This window comes from Sarcophilus harrisii, chromosome 4 (genome assembly GCF_902635505.1).
Source record: "Sarcophilus harrisii chromosome 4, mSarHar1.11, whole genome shotgun sequence".
In the NCBI taxonomy this organism is placed as follows: domain Eukaryota; kingdom Metazoa; phylum Chordata; class Mammalia; order Dasyuromorphia; family Dasyuridae; genus Sarcophilus; species Sarcophilus harrisii.
The window spans coordinates 228,127,588-228,148,855 of NC_045429.1; the positions used below are offsets into that span (position 1 = coordinate 228,127,588).

General features: G+C 32.9%; 1 protein-coding gene across 1 annotated transcript in view; it reads left to right on the forward strand.

The window, feature by feature from the left end:
* Positions 1 to 1,319: 1,319 nt before the first annotated feature.
* ELOVL4 (ELOVL fatty acid elongase 4) overlaps positions 1,320 to 21,268 on the forward strand; it is a 50,606-nt gene continuing 30,657 nt past the window's right edge. Inside the window, exon 1 of the mRNA XM_031964596.1 lies at positions 1,320 to 1,419. Within this exon, the coding sequence (XP_031820456.1) occupies positions 1,320 to 1,419 (100 nt within the window). The remainder of the gene's footprint in view (positions 1,420 to 21,268) is intronic.

Genomic DNA, 21,268 nt, shown 5'->3' on the forward strand with positions numbered 1-21,268 from the left:
CTATCCCAAAAAACTTTCTCTAATTACTCTAGCCATTCATATTCTTCTTTTTTTTCTGAATTTGTCAGTTTTCTTTTGTTTTACTTATTTTATCCACCCAGCCAAATTGTCCCCAATTATTTTGTCTTTTTAAAAAAAATTAATTGAAAAAAAAAACACAGAATATTATTATTCCTTCCTTTTATTAAATAGAAGCTCCTTAAGATCAATTTGTCTTCAAAGTGCTCCTGGGGTACATTGTGGTAAAGGGATATTGAAATTGTATAAAACACGAACAATGCCTTAACCTTCTAATTATGATTAAGTATTTAACTAACGAGACATTCCCATTGTGTTGAACAGAATCTTTCGTCAAGTCTAGAGGGGAATGTAAATGGTCAGCATCCCCGCTTTTCTACAGGACACCACTATTCTTGGCCAGAATGTCTGAGTTCTGGGGAGGCTGTGAAAGCAACTTTTGTAAGAGGGGAAACCCAACTTCTCATTTTCTTCTCCGCAGTTCAGGACCTACAAGAGTTCCTTTTTGGCGGGAGTGAGTGTGAGTAAGAGTGGGAACGACAATGGGAAGAGAGAGCATGAGAGGTGAGATTCGAGGAGAGACTAGCTTTTCCCCCAGCATCACAGGTCACATCCCCCTCTATCCCCTGCCTTTCAGGGCTATCTGCGAGGCCTTAGGTTTTGCCTTTTTTCGAAGGCGCAGAGGATGCCTGACGCCAGATGCAGGATGAACTGTCCAGCCTTCCACAGAAGGATCTCCCTCTTGCGCATGCGTAAACTATGTTTTCCTTCCCTCCCTTTCTCTTCCCTCTGCTCCCTCCTACTCCACCTCCCCTTCTTCCCCACGCTTGCTCTCTGTCTCTCTCTCTCTCCCTCTCGGGATGGAACAGTGTAAGTAGCGCGTGGGAGGGGGGAGTGTCGCCCCCAGGTCAGGTGACGCGAGTGCAGGCGATTGGAGTCGCGGGACGGGCTCTCGGCTGTCAGAGTGCAGCAATAACCTCTCCTTCCCCGCCGTTGGATTCTGCTCGTCCTCTGCGCTACAGACAGAGGCTTCTCCTTCAGCCGGGCTCGCCCGGCGCACCACAGCCGCCGCATCTCCATCAGCATCCCCATCACCGCTGCGACTCCGGAGGAGGAAAAGCAGGAGCAAGGACTAGGAGGAGAAAGGAGTCAGGCGGCAGCTGTCAATCACCTCTGGTCCAGCTCCCTCTGGGCTAGCCAGAGTCTGGGTAGCAGCCCGCCTCTACCCTCCCTACCTCTGCTAAGGTTGCCGCCGCCGCCACTGCTGCCGCGGCTGCTGCCTCTGACCCGCTGCGGCCACCATGGGGCTCCTGGACGCGGAACCGGCGCGCATGTTGGATGCTGTGTCCACTGCGGTCAACGATACCATAGAATTCTACCGATGGACCTGGTCCATAGTGGGTAAGCGCGCTGCCCCTTCCCGGCGCTCCGCGGCCGCCTGCCCTCTCCCGCATGCTTATCCACCCCACCCCACCCCCATCCCCATCCCCCACAAACCTGCAGCCGAAAAGAGCCGAGAGAGGAGGGAGGAGGCTGTGTGTCTCTCCCTTTCTTGGTCTCGAATTGCTGCTCCACCTAATGCATTGAGAGAACACCATCAAAATGGCCTCAGAATCTCCTACCTCCACCAGTCACTGAAAAAGGGCCGAGTTCCTTCTCCCTCTTTTTCCCCTTCCCCGTATTCCCTTCTCTCTTGACCTTTTCCCATTTTACGGCAATCCTTTCTGTACTTTTTCCTTCCTGTAATTTTTTTTTTTTTTTTTTTTTTTTTTGGTTCATCGGGTGCATGCCCAGCTTGGATTTACTGCAGTCACTTAAATGGATAATCTATTCTTTACACTTAGGTTCTGTCTAAGTGTACAGTTAGGTACTATCTCGTCTGTGTCTCACTTTGCTTCTGTCTCTCTAGGAGTCAGTTTCTGTCTCTTGCCATCTATCTCTCTATCTCTGGCTCTGGCTTTGTCTCTGACAGTATCTCTCTGACCCACTCCATAATACCCATGTCCCATATTCTAGGAGCTTCTGACATTGAGCTTCCGTCTCCCCCATCTGCTCTTGCAATAGAGTTGAAATATTAGATGAAGGTTTTGTATGCAGTATCCCCTAGAATTGCAGGTACTAAGTGCTCATTGCATTAACTGCCCCACCCTTCACTCCCCAATCTTCTGATCTCATCTGACAAGTCTACTTTGTGCACACACTTAATTTAGTATTTATATGAAAGAAAGAAATAAAAAAATCCACAACCTTTCATGACAGTCCACAAGAAAAATGTGGTACCTAGGAAGGACTTTAAGTTAGTCTTTTCCTGCTTTCTTTAGTCATTTGTGTTTTCTTAGTGGGCTTTGTTCTTTAGTTAATCTATTCCATTATAATTAAAAAAAAAAAAAAAAAGAAAACAGTCCATTTAGACTTTGAACTTTGAGGATTATTATTTTCTGAAGATTTTTTTTTGATGGTAAATGTTCTTGAATAGATTGTTGATTTCTATGGCACTGCAGTACAGAAATGTGCAATGGGAAAGAAGAAATCTTGAAGGGTTATTTATTTATTTATTTATTTTGCTGATACTTCTCCACACAAATCTATATAGAGACTAATTGAACATATCATCAAACTTTTCCTAGCTGTTTTGTTGCTTCATTATGGTTGTCATATTTGTAATTTACACTTCTTTGAAACAAAAAATATATAATTTTACATTGGCATCTATAATGATATTTCTTTGTTGAATTATATCTTAAATTTTTAAAATCTTAAATTTTAAAAGCTTTCTTTAAATTTGTTTTTAAAGAAGTTCTTAAAATTCCTTACTATTTTTGAGGTACAATATTATTAACACATTGAGAAAATTACATAAATTTAATCAAATACTTATTAAGTGCGAAGTACTATGTTAGGCATTGGGGGAGATATAAATTGTACCCGGTCATTTGATCTTTTGCATGAAGCTATCTCTAGACTAGTTGAAGAGGCAGAGAAAATGATTGAAAGACAAGTAATATAATAAAATGAATATAATATAGGAGATTTGTACAGAAGATTCCTGAAAAGGAACTATTTCTGTGGAACTGGATAAGTAAAAGGGTACTTTGATATTTATATTAAGAAGACTATTTTTAGAAGAAAACTATTCTTTTTCATATAGGTATTAATGTTCAATTACAAGTTTAGAACATTTTGCTAGTGTGAAAACTTATTCATTTATTAGTTGTGTTTAGTTCTGTTTATTCCGCTAAGGACAATTCACTGAATTCATTTTTCACTATTTTAAGGATTAGGTATTTTTAATAGCTTTTTGTTTTTCTAGATATATTCAAAGAGTTTTCAACATTCATCTTTGCAAAACCTTTTATTCCAAATTTTTCTCTCTCCCTTCTTCCTTTATTCCCTGCCATAGAATGCAAGTAAGGATTTACACACACACACACACACACACACACACACATATATATATATAAATTCTTACTTACATATATATATATGTTTAAAAACTATCAATGTTTTGATGAAATAGTTTAGTTGTATTTTAATGTGGTACTTTACTGCACTGACCTCAAATTATACTTGGACAAAATGGGAAAATATTTTAAAACTACATTGTTGCCTTAATACTGCCTTTTTATAAATTGCACCAGGTTTTCTTATACAGTTGTGCAATATTGTTCATGACATATTCTTTAGCAAGTAATGCAGTAATTTTATGCTATGCATATTTAGGAGATATGAATTAGTCAGGTCACTCCTCAGGTCCTAATATCTACAATAGCCACACCTGTATGTCTGACTTTATCTTTCCCTTTTCAGTCATAGGATTACCTGAGGAGCTAGTGAATTTCTACTAACTAAAGTTCTTTAAGAGAAGGCTAGGTGGCCATGATTTTGGGGTAATATAAATGGCAATCTTGGCCAAGTTAAACTAGTAGATCTTTGTGGTATTTTCTAATTCTGGATTCTTATCTAGATAGTTTAGGCTGGGTTTAGAAAAAAAGATAGGAAAAAATCTAGTCTGGGATTTTTAATCTAGAGTCTGTGAATTTGTGGGTTTTCTTTCTTTTTTTTAGAAAAAGTATTGTGATAACTGCATTTCAACATAATTGGTTTTCTTTGTAATTCAATGTATTTTATTTTAATAATTTAAAAACATCGTTCTAATATGAGATCTAAAGGAGTCCATGACACAAAAAAAGATTAAGACTGCTGGTCTGCTTCATCTGCTTTGTTCAGTTTGTATATGGATTACATGTTTTCAGTGCAAGTAACTTTCTTTGAAGGCAACCTTCTCTACCATAAATGTTATGCATATGGCTATTGTTTTATGGAATCCTTGTCTATACCTTAAAAGTGGGAGTCTTCTATTGGAATAAATGGTGGAATTTTCATTTTCTTATCTAATGGGAGTTGAGGGTATTCTCTGGTGCTTAGGCTATCAGCTTACAAAACCTGAGAAATGCTTACTTTCTGGAATCAATTACTTACCAGTAATCAAGATGGGGTTTCTGAACTGAAGTAGATACTTAGGAGTATATTTTCTTAAGAGTGGATTCTTTTCTACCCTCCTCTTTTCTACCTTCTATTACTGAGAAAGATATTTTCCAGGTCCAGCCAGAAAAATATCTTGATTTTGTGATTACATATTCTTTTTTATTTCCTATTTCTAATCCTTTATCTCTTTTCTCTCTGCCCTCCTCATCACCATTTAATTTATGTTCCACTTTCCTGTCAGTCCCATTCACATTGCTCTTGTTTTGAGAAGATCAGCTCTGGACATAACTGCAATGAGTTCTAGAGAGAGCCAAAAAGTGGAAAGTCAAGTATTTGACTGGGGAGGGAGAAGGGAAAACTGGAAAAGTCGACACATTAGCAATTTGGAAATAATAAAAATGGTTGTAATAAAAGGCTTTAATAATAAAGATATTAGAAGAATCTGGTATCCAAGATAGTCTCCATAGCATTGAAATACTTTAAATTTAGTGCTCTTTCACTAATTTATATTTTTTAATCTCCCTTTATTCTCCCTTAAAATACTTTTCCTACTGGGATTTCCAAATCTTTCTCAAATTTCTACTTACTCTTAACTAAGTTCCATCTTGTTTCTTTCCAAAGTACCAAGAGTAGAAAATTTCTTCCTAGCCAAAAAATTCTGTCCTAAAGAAAATATACATCCTTAGCATAAACAACCTTTTATGTATTAGTAGATCATATCCAAAATACTTCTTGAAAGCAAGTCTCAGTGTTTAAAGAAACATTAAAATATAGAGTATTAAATTGATCTTTCAAATCTTTTGGCTTTTTTCCGTTCAATTATTTCTTTAGAAACATACCTTTTGAAAATTATCTTTCCAAAAACCTTTAAAAATTCATATGTATTTAAATTTTAAATTGTTAATTAACATTATGATATGCTACTTTTTTAAAAAGCTTGTAAATTGTAATTAGTATTCTCTAGTGTTAAGAGCAATGATTTTGTAGTCAGATAAACTCATTGATGCATGCTTCTGGTTCTTAACTAACTCTGTGACCCTGGAAAAATAATTTAGCCATAATCATCAATTAAATTGGGATAATCATCTTTTTACCAGTTTGCTTGTAAGGAAATTGTAAAGAAAGTTTTTTGTAAACATAAAATTACTATGTAAATGTGAGTTTTTATTATTACTATCATCACCAGACTATTTTGCTCTAACAAACATTCTGTATGTACAAATAACTATCCCATTCTATAACATGGACAAATCTTTTTTTAATAGACAAAAGGATTACCCAAATTACCACATCCTGTTCTCTGAGTGATAGCTATTGCTACATTCAGAGTCTAAGGCTGTGTCTTACATACCTGTGGTATCATGCAACACTTCAGATACAAAAGTGAGAAATTTTTGAGTTTGGCATTTAAGATAGTTAGGTTGGGGAACATCCATACTTAGGAGAGTATAATATGAATGATTAGCCAGCAAAAGAGGTTAAGGAACATAATTATAGTTGTTTATAGTAATGTTTAATGTTAAGTTTATAATACATTTAATTTTTTAAAAAATCCTAACTACCACAGGTATGTAAGATACAGCCTTTGACTCTGAAAATTTCCCTGGTGTAACTCTTAATTCCTCACTTTCCTTAACCTCACAAATTACCATCCATTTTATTGTCAGATCTTGTCATTTTCCCCCTTCAACATCTCTTACTTGTGATCCCCTCCTCACCATCACATAGCTACCATCTTAGTTCAATTCTCATCCCCTCTGCCCTAGATTATTGCAACATCCTCCTAATTGGTCTTCCTCTTTCCAAGTCTTTCACCATTGTAGTCTATCTTGAATTCTGATGTCAAAGTAATTTTACTTAATTGTAGATTTGATCATGTGACTTTTCTTGTCAGTCTACTCCAATGCCTTCTTGTTGCCTCTAGAATCAAATATAAATTTCTCCATTAGCTTTCAAAGCCCAAATCTTGCCTCAAATAATATTAACAGCTTCATTAGATATTATTCCTCCTCCTATACTTTGCATTGCAACAAAATTGACCTTCTATATGTTGCTCATACATGACATTCCATCTTCTGTCTCTGTCTATATGTATGGAATATATTCTCTCCTTATCTCTCTTCCCCTCCAGTCCCCATTTTGAAGACACACCTTAAGAACCACTTGCAATATAAATCCTTTCCTAACCTACCCAAATACTATTGCTGTCTTTCCCAAACCACCTTTGTATTTGTTTTTAATATTTAAGCTTTTAACTTTATTTATTCATTTTATATTTGTACTGAATTTGTATTTATATTTGTGTGCTTATTGTCTCCTCCATTAGAATATGTTAGAATATCTGGTTAGATAATGTTTGATTTTTTGAGCTTATATCCTCAGCACTTACCATAGCATCTGTAATCTACCAAGTGCTTAATAATTTCTTGTTTGAATGGTTAGATTAATATCTATGTTAATTTCAATGCATAAAAAATCATAGCACATTAATAGCTCCAGTCTTAAGTTCCTCTCACCATTTATTCATAAACATTTTTCATGTGATTACGTGTGTTACGTTCTTCTGGATCCTCTCTTTCCCCCCTTTGCATTGTGTTATAACAGTCTTTCTAGAATACTTTGTGATCTTTGCCATTGTGCATGTTTCCTTATTATATTATATCATTTTATTATATTAATACAAAATAATTTATTTAATAATTACTCTATTATTTGAAATTTAAGGTGTTTCTAGTTGCTTTTTGCTGTTATATTTATTCTTGAGTTAGTTCTTTTATGTTGTGTTTCTGATAGCACAATAATATACAAGATACATCTATTTTTGCTGTTAAATTGGTGAGCTGATTGTTTCTGACTCCATTGGGTTTTCTTGACAAAAATGCTGGAGTAGTGTACTATTTCTTCCCCCACCTAATTTTACAGAGAGGAAACTAAGCCAAACAGGGTTAGGTGACTTGCCCAGGATCATATAGCTAGTTAATATCTGAGGTAAGAGTTGAACTGGGCTTGTCCTGATTTGCCTATTTTATGAATTTACAAAGTGCCTATTATGCCAGACATTGAACAATTTGGACCCCAAGTAGCCTACATTATATTGAAGTAAGACAAACATATTTAGAAAATTATTTCCCTGAGATGGAAGGATGAACTATCAGGAAGGAACACAAAATAATCAAAACATTTTTTGAGTTGGTACTTTATGGTGTTAAACTTTTAAAGAAATTAGGGATTTTATGAGCCAGAAATGAAAAAGAAATGCAATTGGGCATGGGTCCTGAAGACAGAATATCATGTAGAGATGAACAGCAACTTGGTCAGTTTGGCTGAAACACAGCATGGGTGAAGGACAGTAACGTGCTACTGCTTAGAAAAGTAGATTTGGAGACAGATTTTTCCAGGCCTTTCAAGAGCAAACAATGGACAGACATTTATATTCTCAGCAACAGAATTACTAGATAAAAGAGTATCATTATTTTGTAACTTTTACTGTGGACTTCCAAATTGCTATCCAGAAAGATTTTATCAAGATTCAATTTCATCGGCAAGGAATGAGTACAATTTTGCCAGCATTGAATTTCATTGTTTTTAACTATTTTGGACAATTTGATCGATTTATGTTAGTAGCTGAAAAATGCTTTAATTTTTTTTTGAATTTGAGCTTTGATTTGAGTCCCAAATGATTATTAACAACAATTTGTATTTTCTTTTTTGAAAATTTTTTTTGTTTCCGTACTTTGACTGTTTATCCATTGTGCTCTAGAAAAAGATGATATAATTTTCTGTATAATAGCTCTGATTTTAGTACATTTACTAGTGATGAGAGTTTAGGATATGTGAAAGTTTCTTTGTAGCTATCTGTTGAGTTAAATTGATTGCTATATGTATATCTATCTAAGATATTCCACATGCAAGACAGATTGCTAGATAATGAAGATTCGAAAATTAATCTGACTCTGCTCTCCATGAGATTATACAGGTTTTGTGTGTATATGTGTGTGTGTGTGTGTGTGTGTGTGTGTGTGTGTTTGGGAGAGATACATTGAAAATAGCTATGATCAAAGGAGGAGTATGAAAAGTATAATAGGGAGAACTAATGTGGAAAACCACACTATTATATTTTTCATACTCCCCCTTTGATCATATATTTGAAGAGGGAAAGATTATTTTTTCTAGGAGAAAAGAAGAGTGTTATCAAAAACTTTACAGAAGAGGAGAACCAGGTTTGGGCCTTTGAAGGACTGTAAGGACTTCAGTAGATAGAAATAGAGAATTCATTTAAAGTATGATAGATGCTATAAACAAAGGCCTAAGACCAAAGATCCAAAAAAAAAAAAAAAATTGGAGGAAGTAAGAAGTTGGAATATAGAGTACATTAAAGAAAGTAATATAAAATAAACCTAGATTCATTGGATACCAGGAGTTTATAATTTATTTGGTAGGCAGTAGGGAAAAACTGAAAGTTTTTGAATGACAAGATCAGGTTGCAGTTCATTATGGAAATTATTCAGGCAGCCATGTGAAGAATGGATCAAAAGTATAATGTCTAAACTAGGATTTCTAGACTAGAAAATAAAGGCTATTTACTGAAATTACTATAATAGTTTGTAAGAAAACATATGAAGTGCAAACTAGGGTAATTTCAATGAAAGTGGAAGAGACAGCATGAATGGAAAGAAAGAAATTCCAGAACTTGGCAAGAGATTGGATGTTATAAATTGGGTCCAGGAGAAGAAGCAGTGACTGGGACTGAAAAGAGGGAAAGAATTGAGGTGCTTAAATAAATTTAGAAGTTTATCATCCCATCAGTGGAAATAGGGAACTTGAAGAAGGGACAGATTTTGAAATGAGGAGCTCAGTTTTGTATAAATTGAACTTGAAAGGGCAAAATAGCTGGTGGGCAGTTGGAAACATGAGATCGGAAAGCTCTTGGGAGAGATTTGAGACTCCTTTCCAGAGAAGTGATAAGTAAAGCCATGGTAATGAATAAGATCTCCAAGGAATAGTAGGCTGAGAGTGATTATCTACAAGATCATAGATTTAATTTAGAAAAGGACCTCAAACATTGTTTAGTCAAACTTTCACTTTACAGATGAAAACATTGAAGCCTTGGGAAGTTTAGTGACTTATTTATATTCCCACAGGAGTTAAGAATCAGAAGTGAAGATGATTTTAGAAGAATATTGATTTAGTCTTTTTAATAAAGTTAGAAGTGAGGCTATCAACATTATGGGTAAAATGTTTTTTATGGAATAGTGTGGGAAACTAACAATTTTTAATATATCTCTTGGAGAATTCCAAACAATCTCAAAAGAAAAGTTTTAGACATAATTTGTTCTCAAACTAGTAATTGCCTGTAGTTTTCTAGATCAGATCAATAATTACACACACACAAGCATACACATACATACACATACCACACAAATATGCATGCACACACATACCTACATACATATATACAGCCAGATGGTGACATATAAAGATATCTAGGTAAACACATTGATTTTTTTTAGAATTTTCTCCACTTAAATACTTTATTGAGGCTTCTGCCAGTTTTGTGCTTTACAGTTCATCTCCTCTCATTACCTCTCTACTTGATAGCAAGAACTTAGACCATAGGAACTGGTACTTTTTGCATAAATGAATGAATAAATGATAATAAAATTTATTAGGCATTCAGGTACTGTTCTAAGCATCAAAAATCCAAATAAAAGCAAGCAAGACAGTTCCTGCTTTCAAGGAATTGATTGTCTTATGAAGGAAAACAATGTATAAAGGACAGCTTGAAGGAAGAAAAGGTAAATATATGTTTTCATGGTCCTGAAATGACCAGAATAATAGAATCCTGGTTCCAGACAAGACAAAGTAAAGGCTCACTTCTTAGAGTCCAGAAACACAAGACTATCCTGGTGGTTCCTGTGGAAAGACACTAAGGAGAACAGTTAGAGTGGAGTTGGCATGGTTTTGACATGCCAATTTATTATATTCTGCTAAGCAAATTAATAAATATTATTATATTTAGATGGTATGTTAGTGGGTTGGCAGAATTAATGTTAAATGTAATATCACCATGTTGTATGTAAGGAAAGAGTCTGGCATGCTATGTCCTAATAAAATTTTAGAATATACAAATTTCTAAATCTACTAAATTAAATATAGACTTTTGAACTTGTGTGATCATATCCTTTGAAGTTTATCTCTTAACCCTTTTCTGTGAGACAGAATAAAAATGGAAAATGTTATCAAGTGTCAGTCACTTTAACTATCAAAATAAATAGCAACTTGTGATTTATTGATTTGATAGTACTGATCAAGATACAATATTTAGGAAGTGAAAAAGATACATATACATATGCCTAGTTTCTCAAATAACTTTTTGTTCATCACATTTTCATATAAAAATTTATGAAGGAGTTGTCTTAACTTTTCATATTATTTCTCTTCAAGTGTTGAAGTAAAGGATTCTGAACTTGGAACTAGGGGCACCTCAGTGAGACTTCGTTACATGATCTATCTTATTGGATTATGATGGGCAAAAAGTTTGTAACTCTTAAAGGCTTGGAATAACTGAATTTTTCTTCCCCTAAATATGGTGGCAAAGCACAATATTTTGCCATTTGAATTTTCAAGCATTTTTCTTTTTTTAAAGGGTATGTATATGGCAGAGAGTTTAAAAGGTACATTTTAAAGCCTTTCATCATCTGTCATTGATATACTTTCCCAGTCCTAACGTCTTTTACTCTTCTCAATCCAATGGGGCAACCAATATGTAGTCTCTGGGATATATGCAATTCATATGATTCTAGGCTGTAGCTTGATTAAGATTTTTAGCAATTAAAAAAATTCTCAACTACAGTTGATTAAGTCTCAATGGCCACTTAGTTTGTGTGTACTAGCTTATAAAAGCATCAAATTCTGTATTACAAATTACTCTGTAATTTATTATTATCATGTTTCATGGTTGTGTAGGCTTGGATCTATCAACAATTGTAATTGTTAAAAATTCATGCAACCAAAACAAATGGGCAACACTTAGCAGTGCTCTATTTGAATTCTTCACTTTAACTAAATGTTCATTGATATTTTTTTTTTGTTTTTTGTTTTTGAATGTTGTTCTCTTCTCTCTCTGCCAGTTCAACTATTATACATCTTTTCATTCTCAAAAGAAATTCTATTTATTTAATGAAGCCTTTTCTAACTATGCCAGTTTGAAATTATCTTTCTTTCCCCTGAATTTTATTATCTACTTAGTCCTTTCTGATATCTCAGGTATATGATGCTACCACTGGACCCTTATTTCAGAAAAAAACAAAACAAAACAAAAAACCCAAAACCGAATACCCAAAGCCACCATTGGATGAACATGTGTGTGTGTGTGTGTGTGTGTGTGTGTGTGTTGATGTGTGAAGAGAAACAAATGTGTACTATAAACTTAAACAAGAAATTGAATATGCATTCGCTACTATAGAAATCAATCTTTGTATCTATGGAACCTTTTTTTCAGCATGTAGTAAATTTTCATTTTCGTAGATACATTTAAATATTTTACCTAATATTTTTCAGAGCTGTTTAACAAATAACAAAATTATCTAGGAGAGGGAGTATGGGACAGTGGAAAAAATGCCGGGTTTAGAGATAGAAGACTAGGGTTTGAACTCTGGATCTGATGTTTACTTGTTATTTCTTTAAAGTCACTTAATCTATTATGACGGTAAATTCATTTTATATGCAGAGTATTAAGTAGAAGATTCCATTGGCAGCCTATAAAGTTCTTTAAAGCTCTAAATCTTATGTTTCATTTTGTTTTACATTTTCTATCTGTCTTGAAGGTACTAATCAGTAGCAAAATGATTTAAAGCAGATAAATGAAAAGAGAATTGTATAAGCACTACCTACTTCATTTTTTTGACAAATATTTGTATGCCTATTGAATATAGTACTATATGCAGTATTTTGCAAGGTACTCTTGTGCTGTGTATGCCCCCTGGATGTTTTCTGAATAATCTAACAATATAAGAAAAATAATAATGTAATATAAATAATATAGATCACAGATTATGTAAATTTAGTTCCTAAAATATAGCTGCTAAACATATCTGTGAAAGTGACTCTAACTGGGGAGATGTGTGTGCTGAATTACTGGTTTGAGTACCTTCATCCTGTGATTAGTAACCTTAGTTATTAATACTGGGAAATATTTCCCACGTGAAAAAGCTTTTTTTTTTTAGAAGAGAAGTAAATGATTATAAGTATAAGGAAATTTTTTATGAGGTAGAAAATCATTAGCATTAATGATTATAAATTTAAAGTAATGTTTCATTAAAAATTGATCTTAAATGTAGTGCTTACTTTCAGAATCAGATTTAATAAAAAGATGATCAAGTACAGGATTTCTTTTGGTTTTATGAATTATTTTAATCTTATCATATTGTTCTTTGGTTTCTTTTGAAGATTAACAATTAAATTATATTTAGTAGTTAAGATTTACAACAAAACCATTATATGATAAAAGTATAATCTAGATTATTTGTTCTTACTTTTAAAATTGAAATGAAGAATCAGATATCTCTCTAAACTGTCTTTTCTTTCCAACATACACAATGGAATCCAATTTGTAATATCAAATATTATAGGGGAAGATTTTTCCTACTTAATTTAATCTCTGATAAATCAGTAGCTTTAAATTAAACATTAGGGATTTTACTTAAGTTCTTTAGTTAAATTAAATATGAGGTATCATCTAAATTTGTTTTTTAAAATAAATTATTTAAAATGTATGGATGGCACTCATAACAAAAAAGCCAAATAACTGAACTATGTATTTATGTGTTAGAAAATATGATTTTTACAAATTTGTGCCTATATTTTATCATAAATAAAGAAATTGCTATAATTTTAAATTAGAATCAAGATATTGGCCCTTAAAAGACTTGCCTCAATCTACTGAAGTAGTTTCTCATTTTGTTTTGGTTTAGTTTAAGTTGTGTTTGATTCTTCATGATCATTTTTAATCACATAAAGATATTGGTGCCTTAAAACAAAACTTTTGGAGAGGTAAATTACTTTATCAATATATATTGTTTGTTGTTATGAAAAAAAATTATTTGGTTGAGTAGTACAGAGCAAAATTTTACCTTACAGATTCTTTTACATTAAGGGATATCCCACATCTAGATCAACACTCAAAATCCCTTGAGTGTTGTAAAAATACAAAAAATACTATTACACTATGTTCAGTGATTCTCTGATAAATACCTAATATATATTCACGAAAGGTATTCCCAGATGTGATAGAGGAAATTTATCCCAGAATCCAGATGGAATGGAGATTCTCTATGTGAAGCCCTCCATATACTATCATTGGGAATGATATTGTGCTAATTGTGCCAGTCGCAAGATTGCCAACCCCTAGACTTTGCAATAAATCCTGGCAGCTTAGTAATCCTTCCAAATAATTTTTGACATAACAAAGAATAAGTAAATGAAAAATGTCTTTTGCCCAGATTTCAAATTAGATTTGGATTTGACCTGCATAGTTTGAAGAAATTCCTGAATCAATGAGATTGCATATTTATTTTAGATTTTAGTATTTAGTATTTCAGAATCAGTATGGATAGAATTGTTCCCATCTTGGAATACTAGAGCTCAGAAGGTACACTTGAGGTTAAAAGATATAAATTTAAAATAACTTACTACTTTAGGTAGTATGTAATAAATTTATTCCAATAAGTGGAACAACCTGAAAATGTTGCTCTTTTTAAAGAAATAATTTAAATATATATTTCAAATTATATAAATTCATCAACAAATAAAATTTCATATTGATTAGGTTATTAAGGATAACAAATTAAGGCAAGCAATGAAAAGGATTTGTAGTTAAAAAAACTTGAATTCCAGATCTATGTGATCTTGGGTGGATCACAACATCCCTGGGCCTCATGTATTTGCTTCTTCTATAAGATAAGTGTTATACTAGATATCCTCTAAGACCCCCTTCCAGCTCTTATTCTATGATCCTATTGCTTTAGCACTAAATGTTCCTTGATACCAATTGCAAAGATGGAATACTAAGGAAATATAATATATAATATAATAGATGTGACCCAATATGATGAATAGTAAGTTTTTATATAGTAGACACAGAAAAAGTGAATGTTTCATTTTTCCATAATTGTCAGCAATACTTAAATCATTTTAGCTACACATCATTGTTCTGCCAATTTGCTAAAATACACTGTTTCCTGAACAAGTGTATTAGATGTAATTTAGTAATATTTGAGTACTAGAAAGGTCTATGACTTCATCAGTATAGGCACTCTCTCCACAAATGACAGATTATGATCTTTCTATGAATTATTATATAGTTTTAGAGAGCTGATACGGTTTAAATTTCCATTACCCTGGGACCAGCCTAGTAAAGAGCTTTTTCTGCGTAAGCTGATACTCAGACAATAGATAGATAGTTCAAAACTTTACTTACATTTGAAGCTTTCCTTGAGAATTTAGAGTTACTTATTTTGCCATGGTAAAATACTGAAGTAAGATTTTAGTAGATTTATCATTCATCAACATCACAAATGATTCTTCTATGGAAGATTTCTAACTATTTTGGAGATCTTTTAGTTCTGTAAATATTTGGGGGATGATTATTCTTTTAACTCTCATTCTTTCTATCTGATCATCACTTTTCTTAATATGCAAGTCCTTTGTGATAGCTCATTTTGGTTTTTTTTGTGTGTATGTGTGTTTGTGTATGTATGTACCTGCTATTTCTTAAATGAAAATCATTTATATTAACACCTTGTGTTTTTCCATTGCATCTTTGAGTCACTTTCTATTCATCTGAAAAAGTGGCATCCTATTATTTATAAAGAAAATGGAGTACCTTACAGAGTTGTGAATGTCAAATGAAATAACATGCAAAATGCTTTGCAAATTTTAAAGCACTATTACATGATGTTTATTTTTTAAAATTTTTCCCATTACACAAAATACAAGAAGAAGATTGTTTGGAAAATTATGAATCTCTATTTCATACTTCATGCTTTAAAATGAGGATGTAACAAATTCCTCAGATTATTTTCAACTGTCCTGCCTATCTACATTTTTTTATTTCTTTTTTCCAGTTCTTTGTAATTTAAAATGTTTTAAATGTATTTTTTAAAATCACTATTGGTAACCTCTTCTCTTCTCTAACCCCAGTATTTACAATTTTATTGTACTTAAATTATTTTCCTAGAAAAATAGATTAAAGGAATTAGAGTAGGAAATGAGGAAATTAAATTATCACTCTTTGCAAATGATATGATGGTATATTTAGAGAATCAACTAAAAATCTACTAGAAACAATTCACAACTTTACCAAAGTGGAAAGATACAATATCCACATAAATCATCAACATTTTTATATATTACCGACAAACTCCAGTAGCAAGAGATACAAAGAAAAATTCCATTTAAAATAACTGTAGATAATATAAAATATTTGGGAGTCTACTTGCCAAGACAAAGTCAGGAACTATATGAGCACAATTACAAAACACTTTCCACACAAATAAAGTCAGAACTAATCAACTGGAAAAATATGAAGTGCTCATGGGTAGACTGAGCTAATATAATAAAAATGACAGTACTACCTAAATTGATCTAATTATTCAGTACCATATCAATCAAATTCTCAAGGAATTATTTTACAGGTCTAGAAAAAATAATAAGTTGATCTGGAAGAACAAAAGATCAAAAATTTCAAGGGAATTAATGAAAAAATGCAAATGAAAGTGGCCTAGTTGTACCAGTAAAACAATATTATAAAGCAGTGGTTATCAAAACCATTTAGTACTGACTAAGAAATAGAATAGTCGACCAGTGGAATAGATTAGGTTCCCAGGACAAAATAATCAGTTACTATAGTAATCTAGTATTTGACAAACCCAAAACCCCCAGATTTTGGGATAAGAACTTACTATTTGACAAAAACTTCTGGGCAAATTGTAAATTAATATGGCAGAAACTAGGCATACCAACTCCCTATACCTATATATGGTTGAAATGGTTTCATGATTTAGGCATAAAGAGTGATATTACAAGTAAATTAGAAGAACAAAGGATAGTTTACCTCTCAGATCTGTGGAGAAGGAAGGAATTTGTGGCCAAAGAAGAACAGGAGTGCATTATTGAATATAAAATAGATAATTTTGATTATATTAAGTTAAAAAGTTTTTGTGCAAACAAAACCAATGCAGACAAGATTAGAAGGGAAGCAATAAACTGGGGAAAATTTTTTATACTCAAGGGTTCTGGTAAAGGCCTCATTTCTAAAATATATAGAGAATTGACTCAAATTTATAAGAATTCAAGCCGTTCTTCAATTGATAAAGGATCAAAGAATATGAACAGACTGTTTTCAGATGAAGAAATTGAAAAGAAAAGTCATATGAAAAGATGCTCCAAATCACTATTGGTCAGAGAAATGCAAATTAAGACAACTCCGAGATACCACTACACAACTCTTAGATTGGCTAAGATGACAGGAAAAGATAATGACAAATGTTGAAGGGGATGTAGTATAACTGGAACACTAATACATTGTTGGTAGAGTTGTGAACTGATTCAAATATTCTGGAGAGCAAATTGTGCCCAAAGGGCATATAATGATTATAATCATTATAATGATATAATAAATAATTATATATCAAACTATGCTTATTCTTTGATCCAGCAGTGTTTCCACTGGGCTTGTATCCCAAAGAGATCATAAAGGAGGGAAAAGGACCCATATGTGCAAAAATGTTTGTGGCAGCCCTTTTTTGTGGTGGCAAGAAATTGGAAACTTTTCTGGAGAATGGCTGAATAAATTATAGTATATGAATATTATGGAATAATATTGTTCCATAAGAAATGAGAAGCAGTATGATTTCAGAAATGTCTGGAGAGACTTAAATGAACTGATGGCTAAGTGAAATGAACAGAACCAGGAGATCATTGTATATGGCAACAAGATTATATGGAGATCAATTCTCATGTATGTGGCACTTTTCAACAATGAGATGGTTGAGGCCAATTCTCATGATCTTGTAATGAAGAGAGCCATTTACATCCAGAGAGAGGACTATGGGAATTGAATGTGGATCACAATATAGCATTTTCAATCTTTTTTGTTGTTTGCTTGCATTTTGTTTTCCTTCTCATTTTTTTTCCTTTTTGATCTGTGTGTGTGTGTGTGTGTGTGTGTGTGTGTGTGTGTAGCATGATAATTGTGGAAATATATATAGAAGAATTGCACATGTTTAACATATACTGGATTATTTGACATCTAGGGGAGAGAGTAGGAGGAAGGGGGGGGGGATTTGGAACACAAGGTTTTGCAAGGTTCAATGTTAAAAAATTATCCATGCATATGTTTTGAAAATAAAAAGCTTTAATAAAAAAAGAAACTATTCTTCTGCTTCTGCTAAATTCATTCTGCATCAGTTCATGTAAACCAGGCTCCAGTCATTTCTTTTGTTGTTTCTTACTGGGCAACAATTTTCTGTTACATTTATGAGACATAATTTGTTTATCTTTTTTTCCCCCCAGAGTTCAGTTCCTTCTTTTTTCCTCTTCCCCTTTTTATCCTAATTTCAGGATCATAAAGTTTGTTTTGTTTGAGACTGTTCATTTTTTGGTATTATTCAGTCTTACTTTTTTTAAATGTTAAGCTGCAAACCAACTTTTTCATGTACTTCTTTTACCCTCATGAAGATGCTTTTTAATTCTTTGTTTTCTATCCTCAAAATGGTACCCTTTGCATATCTGAAATTGTTTATATTTCTCTCAGCTATTCTGGCTTTAATCCAGTCTGGCATTTCCAATTATTTACTCTGCCTATAAGCTAAATTAATAAGGTGACAATATACAGCCTTCTTGTACTTCTTTTCCACTATTAAACCAACTGTTTCTTCCATATTCAGTTCTAAATATCGCTTCTTGATCTACATTTGGGTTCCTTATGAGAAAAATAAGTTAATCTGCTTCTCCCATTTCTTGGAAGACTTGTCACATTTTGTTGTAATCCACACAAAGGCTTTAAGTTTCTTACATTAAAGAGATATAACTATTTAGCCTTCAATATGTGCTGAAAGTAAAAATTAGTTAAATGTTGAGCAATGATATCATATAAATACGTAGCAATATTTTAGTTGTCTACTGGAGTGTATAGTAAACTAATAATGCAGTGTAGTGAAAATGATTTTTGACGATGATTTAAAGTCTGCCTAAAGATGTATCTGCATGCATTCTTATTTTGTTACCCATAACTCTCTGTAGTAAATATTATTTGCCTCTTTATGGATAAGGGAACTGGGGCATAGAGAGATTAAGTAACTTGCTTAGTCACAAAGCTAGTAAGTGATAGACCAGGAATGTGGGTCACTTGATCCCAAGTCTGTGCTTACTTACTTTCTAGTAAGCAATTTTATTTGTAGTTTAAATCTGATCCAATAGTTCCCCATGTTTGAAGACTAGATCTCTCAGTAATTTTGAAACTGTTGAAGAATCCATATGCATATCAAACATTGTCACTTTGATATTTCATAGGAATAGGGACATGATTCATTAGTGTAAGGAACTCCTATATGAAAAACTTTGTCTACCTATGTAACTTACCTTACCAAGAGTATTAAGAAATTATGTGACTTGCCCAGGGTCACATAGACAAAATGAATAAGAGACTGGGCTTGAGCTCAGTTTTTCCTACTACAAGTTTATCTTTCTGCCTCTGATTTTTATTTATCCCTAGCATAATATTTTATATAAGCATCTTGTACAGCAAATAAATAGAAGTGCATATATATGTACATATATATATTTTACCATTTTCAAATCCATATAGGTGTTGTCATTATTAAAATACATCTACTTTAAAGCATTCCTTATTTCATTATGACTTTTTATCATATATTTTCTTAAAGAAGGACTGATAATAAAATTTTTGGTATTGATTCAAGACACCTCATATCTCAAAGGATTGGGAACCACTGGCTGACTCCAAAGAGTTATCATAAATCATTATAAGCTTCTCTTTGAGCCCTAAAATTAATTTATAAGTGCCCATATGTACTTGATGTTCAACAAGAATATTATATTCAGCAAGGTGAAGAGATATGAGCCTATCCCTCATGAAATTTCTTTTCTAAGTAAAAACATTATTTTAAATAAACCCATTAAGACAAGAAACTACAAAGTGGTATAGAGAAATTATGTGTAGACATTTCTATATAATGAAACAATCTATATCAAAGCAGATGATGGTGATTTGGGAGGAAATGATCATAACCTTACTTTCAATTAATTGAAGGAATGGAATTTCCAGAACTCTTTATTGAATGAAAGAGGGCTTTTTTTTATACTTAGGTGGATGAATTCCTTGGGGGTCAGTGAATAGACATCAAGGGGCCCATGAACTTGAAAAAAATCATATCTTTACTTTACATAGCTTATGTATTTTCTTTCATGTATTTAAAAACATTATTCCAAAAAAATTCATAGACTTCACCAGACTGTGAAAGGAAACCATGACATAAATAATGTTTAAGAACTACTAAATAGAAAATATAAGATATTTTAGATTTAGATTATGCCAAAAGTAGATTTAAAATATGATGTGAATATCATAGTGCTTCAGTTACATATATGGTGAATGAATATTGATTATATAAATGAATTGAGTATATGACAGCCAGACAAAGGGACTCATGGGTCAGTCTTCTCCCTTGAATCTCCACCTACCATTTCTATAACTTTTCAAACCAAAATATGTCTCTCAGGTCAGGTTCCTTTATTAGAATGTAAAGTCCTTGAAAGCTGGGGTTGTCTTTGCTTCCACATTTCATCCCCAATATTTAGCATGGTGCTTGGCACCTCATAAGTACTTATTCATTTATTTAAAAAATTCACTTATTCATGACCACTTTTTCCTGGGAGAAGCAGAGAAACCAGGGATAATGAATCTATTTATATTGTTTAAGGCAAAAGAATCAAGAACCTCTTGGGCTCACAGAAGCTCCTCAATAAAGATTTGCTACTTTGATTTCAAACTCAGGCTGCTAGCAGTGTATAGAAAGGAAGTTTATCAGTTTGATATAATGTAATGTTGTAGGACATAAGATCAAGAAAATTGTAACAGAGCATTTAGGAGGTCAAAGAGGGAGAGTTTCATAGATTTCAAGCTGGAAAGGGGCCATATAACCCCAACCTTCTCATTTTACAGATGAGGAAACTAAGACTAAAGATATTGTGACTTGCCTATGGTTACAACAGTAGTAAAAAGCAGTAAAAGGACCTGAGTTCTATTGGCTTAAAATTTAAAAATTTCTTTTCCACAGTTTTATAGAAAGCAACAAGTATTTGGTGAAAAAGGCTGATGTGAAAGATATTAGTCTTTTTTAAAGCTGTCTGTTTGCTTTATTTGGTTTTCTCACTTCCTATCCATTCATTCTTCTGTTTATTGTAAACTGTTAAATCATAGGTATATGACCTTGAAGAATTCCTACTTAAGTCCAACTATCCTCATTTGACATAGTGGGAGAAACTGAATCTCAGAAAGATTGTGACCTGCCTAAGATCACTTAATTAGATTCTACCCGGATACTTTTTTCTGCTTTACCTTTGTACCTCTTTGTCCTTCTTTTTCTTTTTCTTTTAAACCTTTCCTTCGGCTTTTTAATATTCTCTATGGTATTATCCAGAATTTTCATTGCTTTTCTCATTCCTTATGTGATAGTGCATTTTT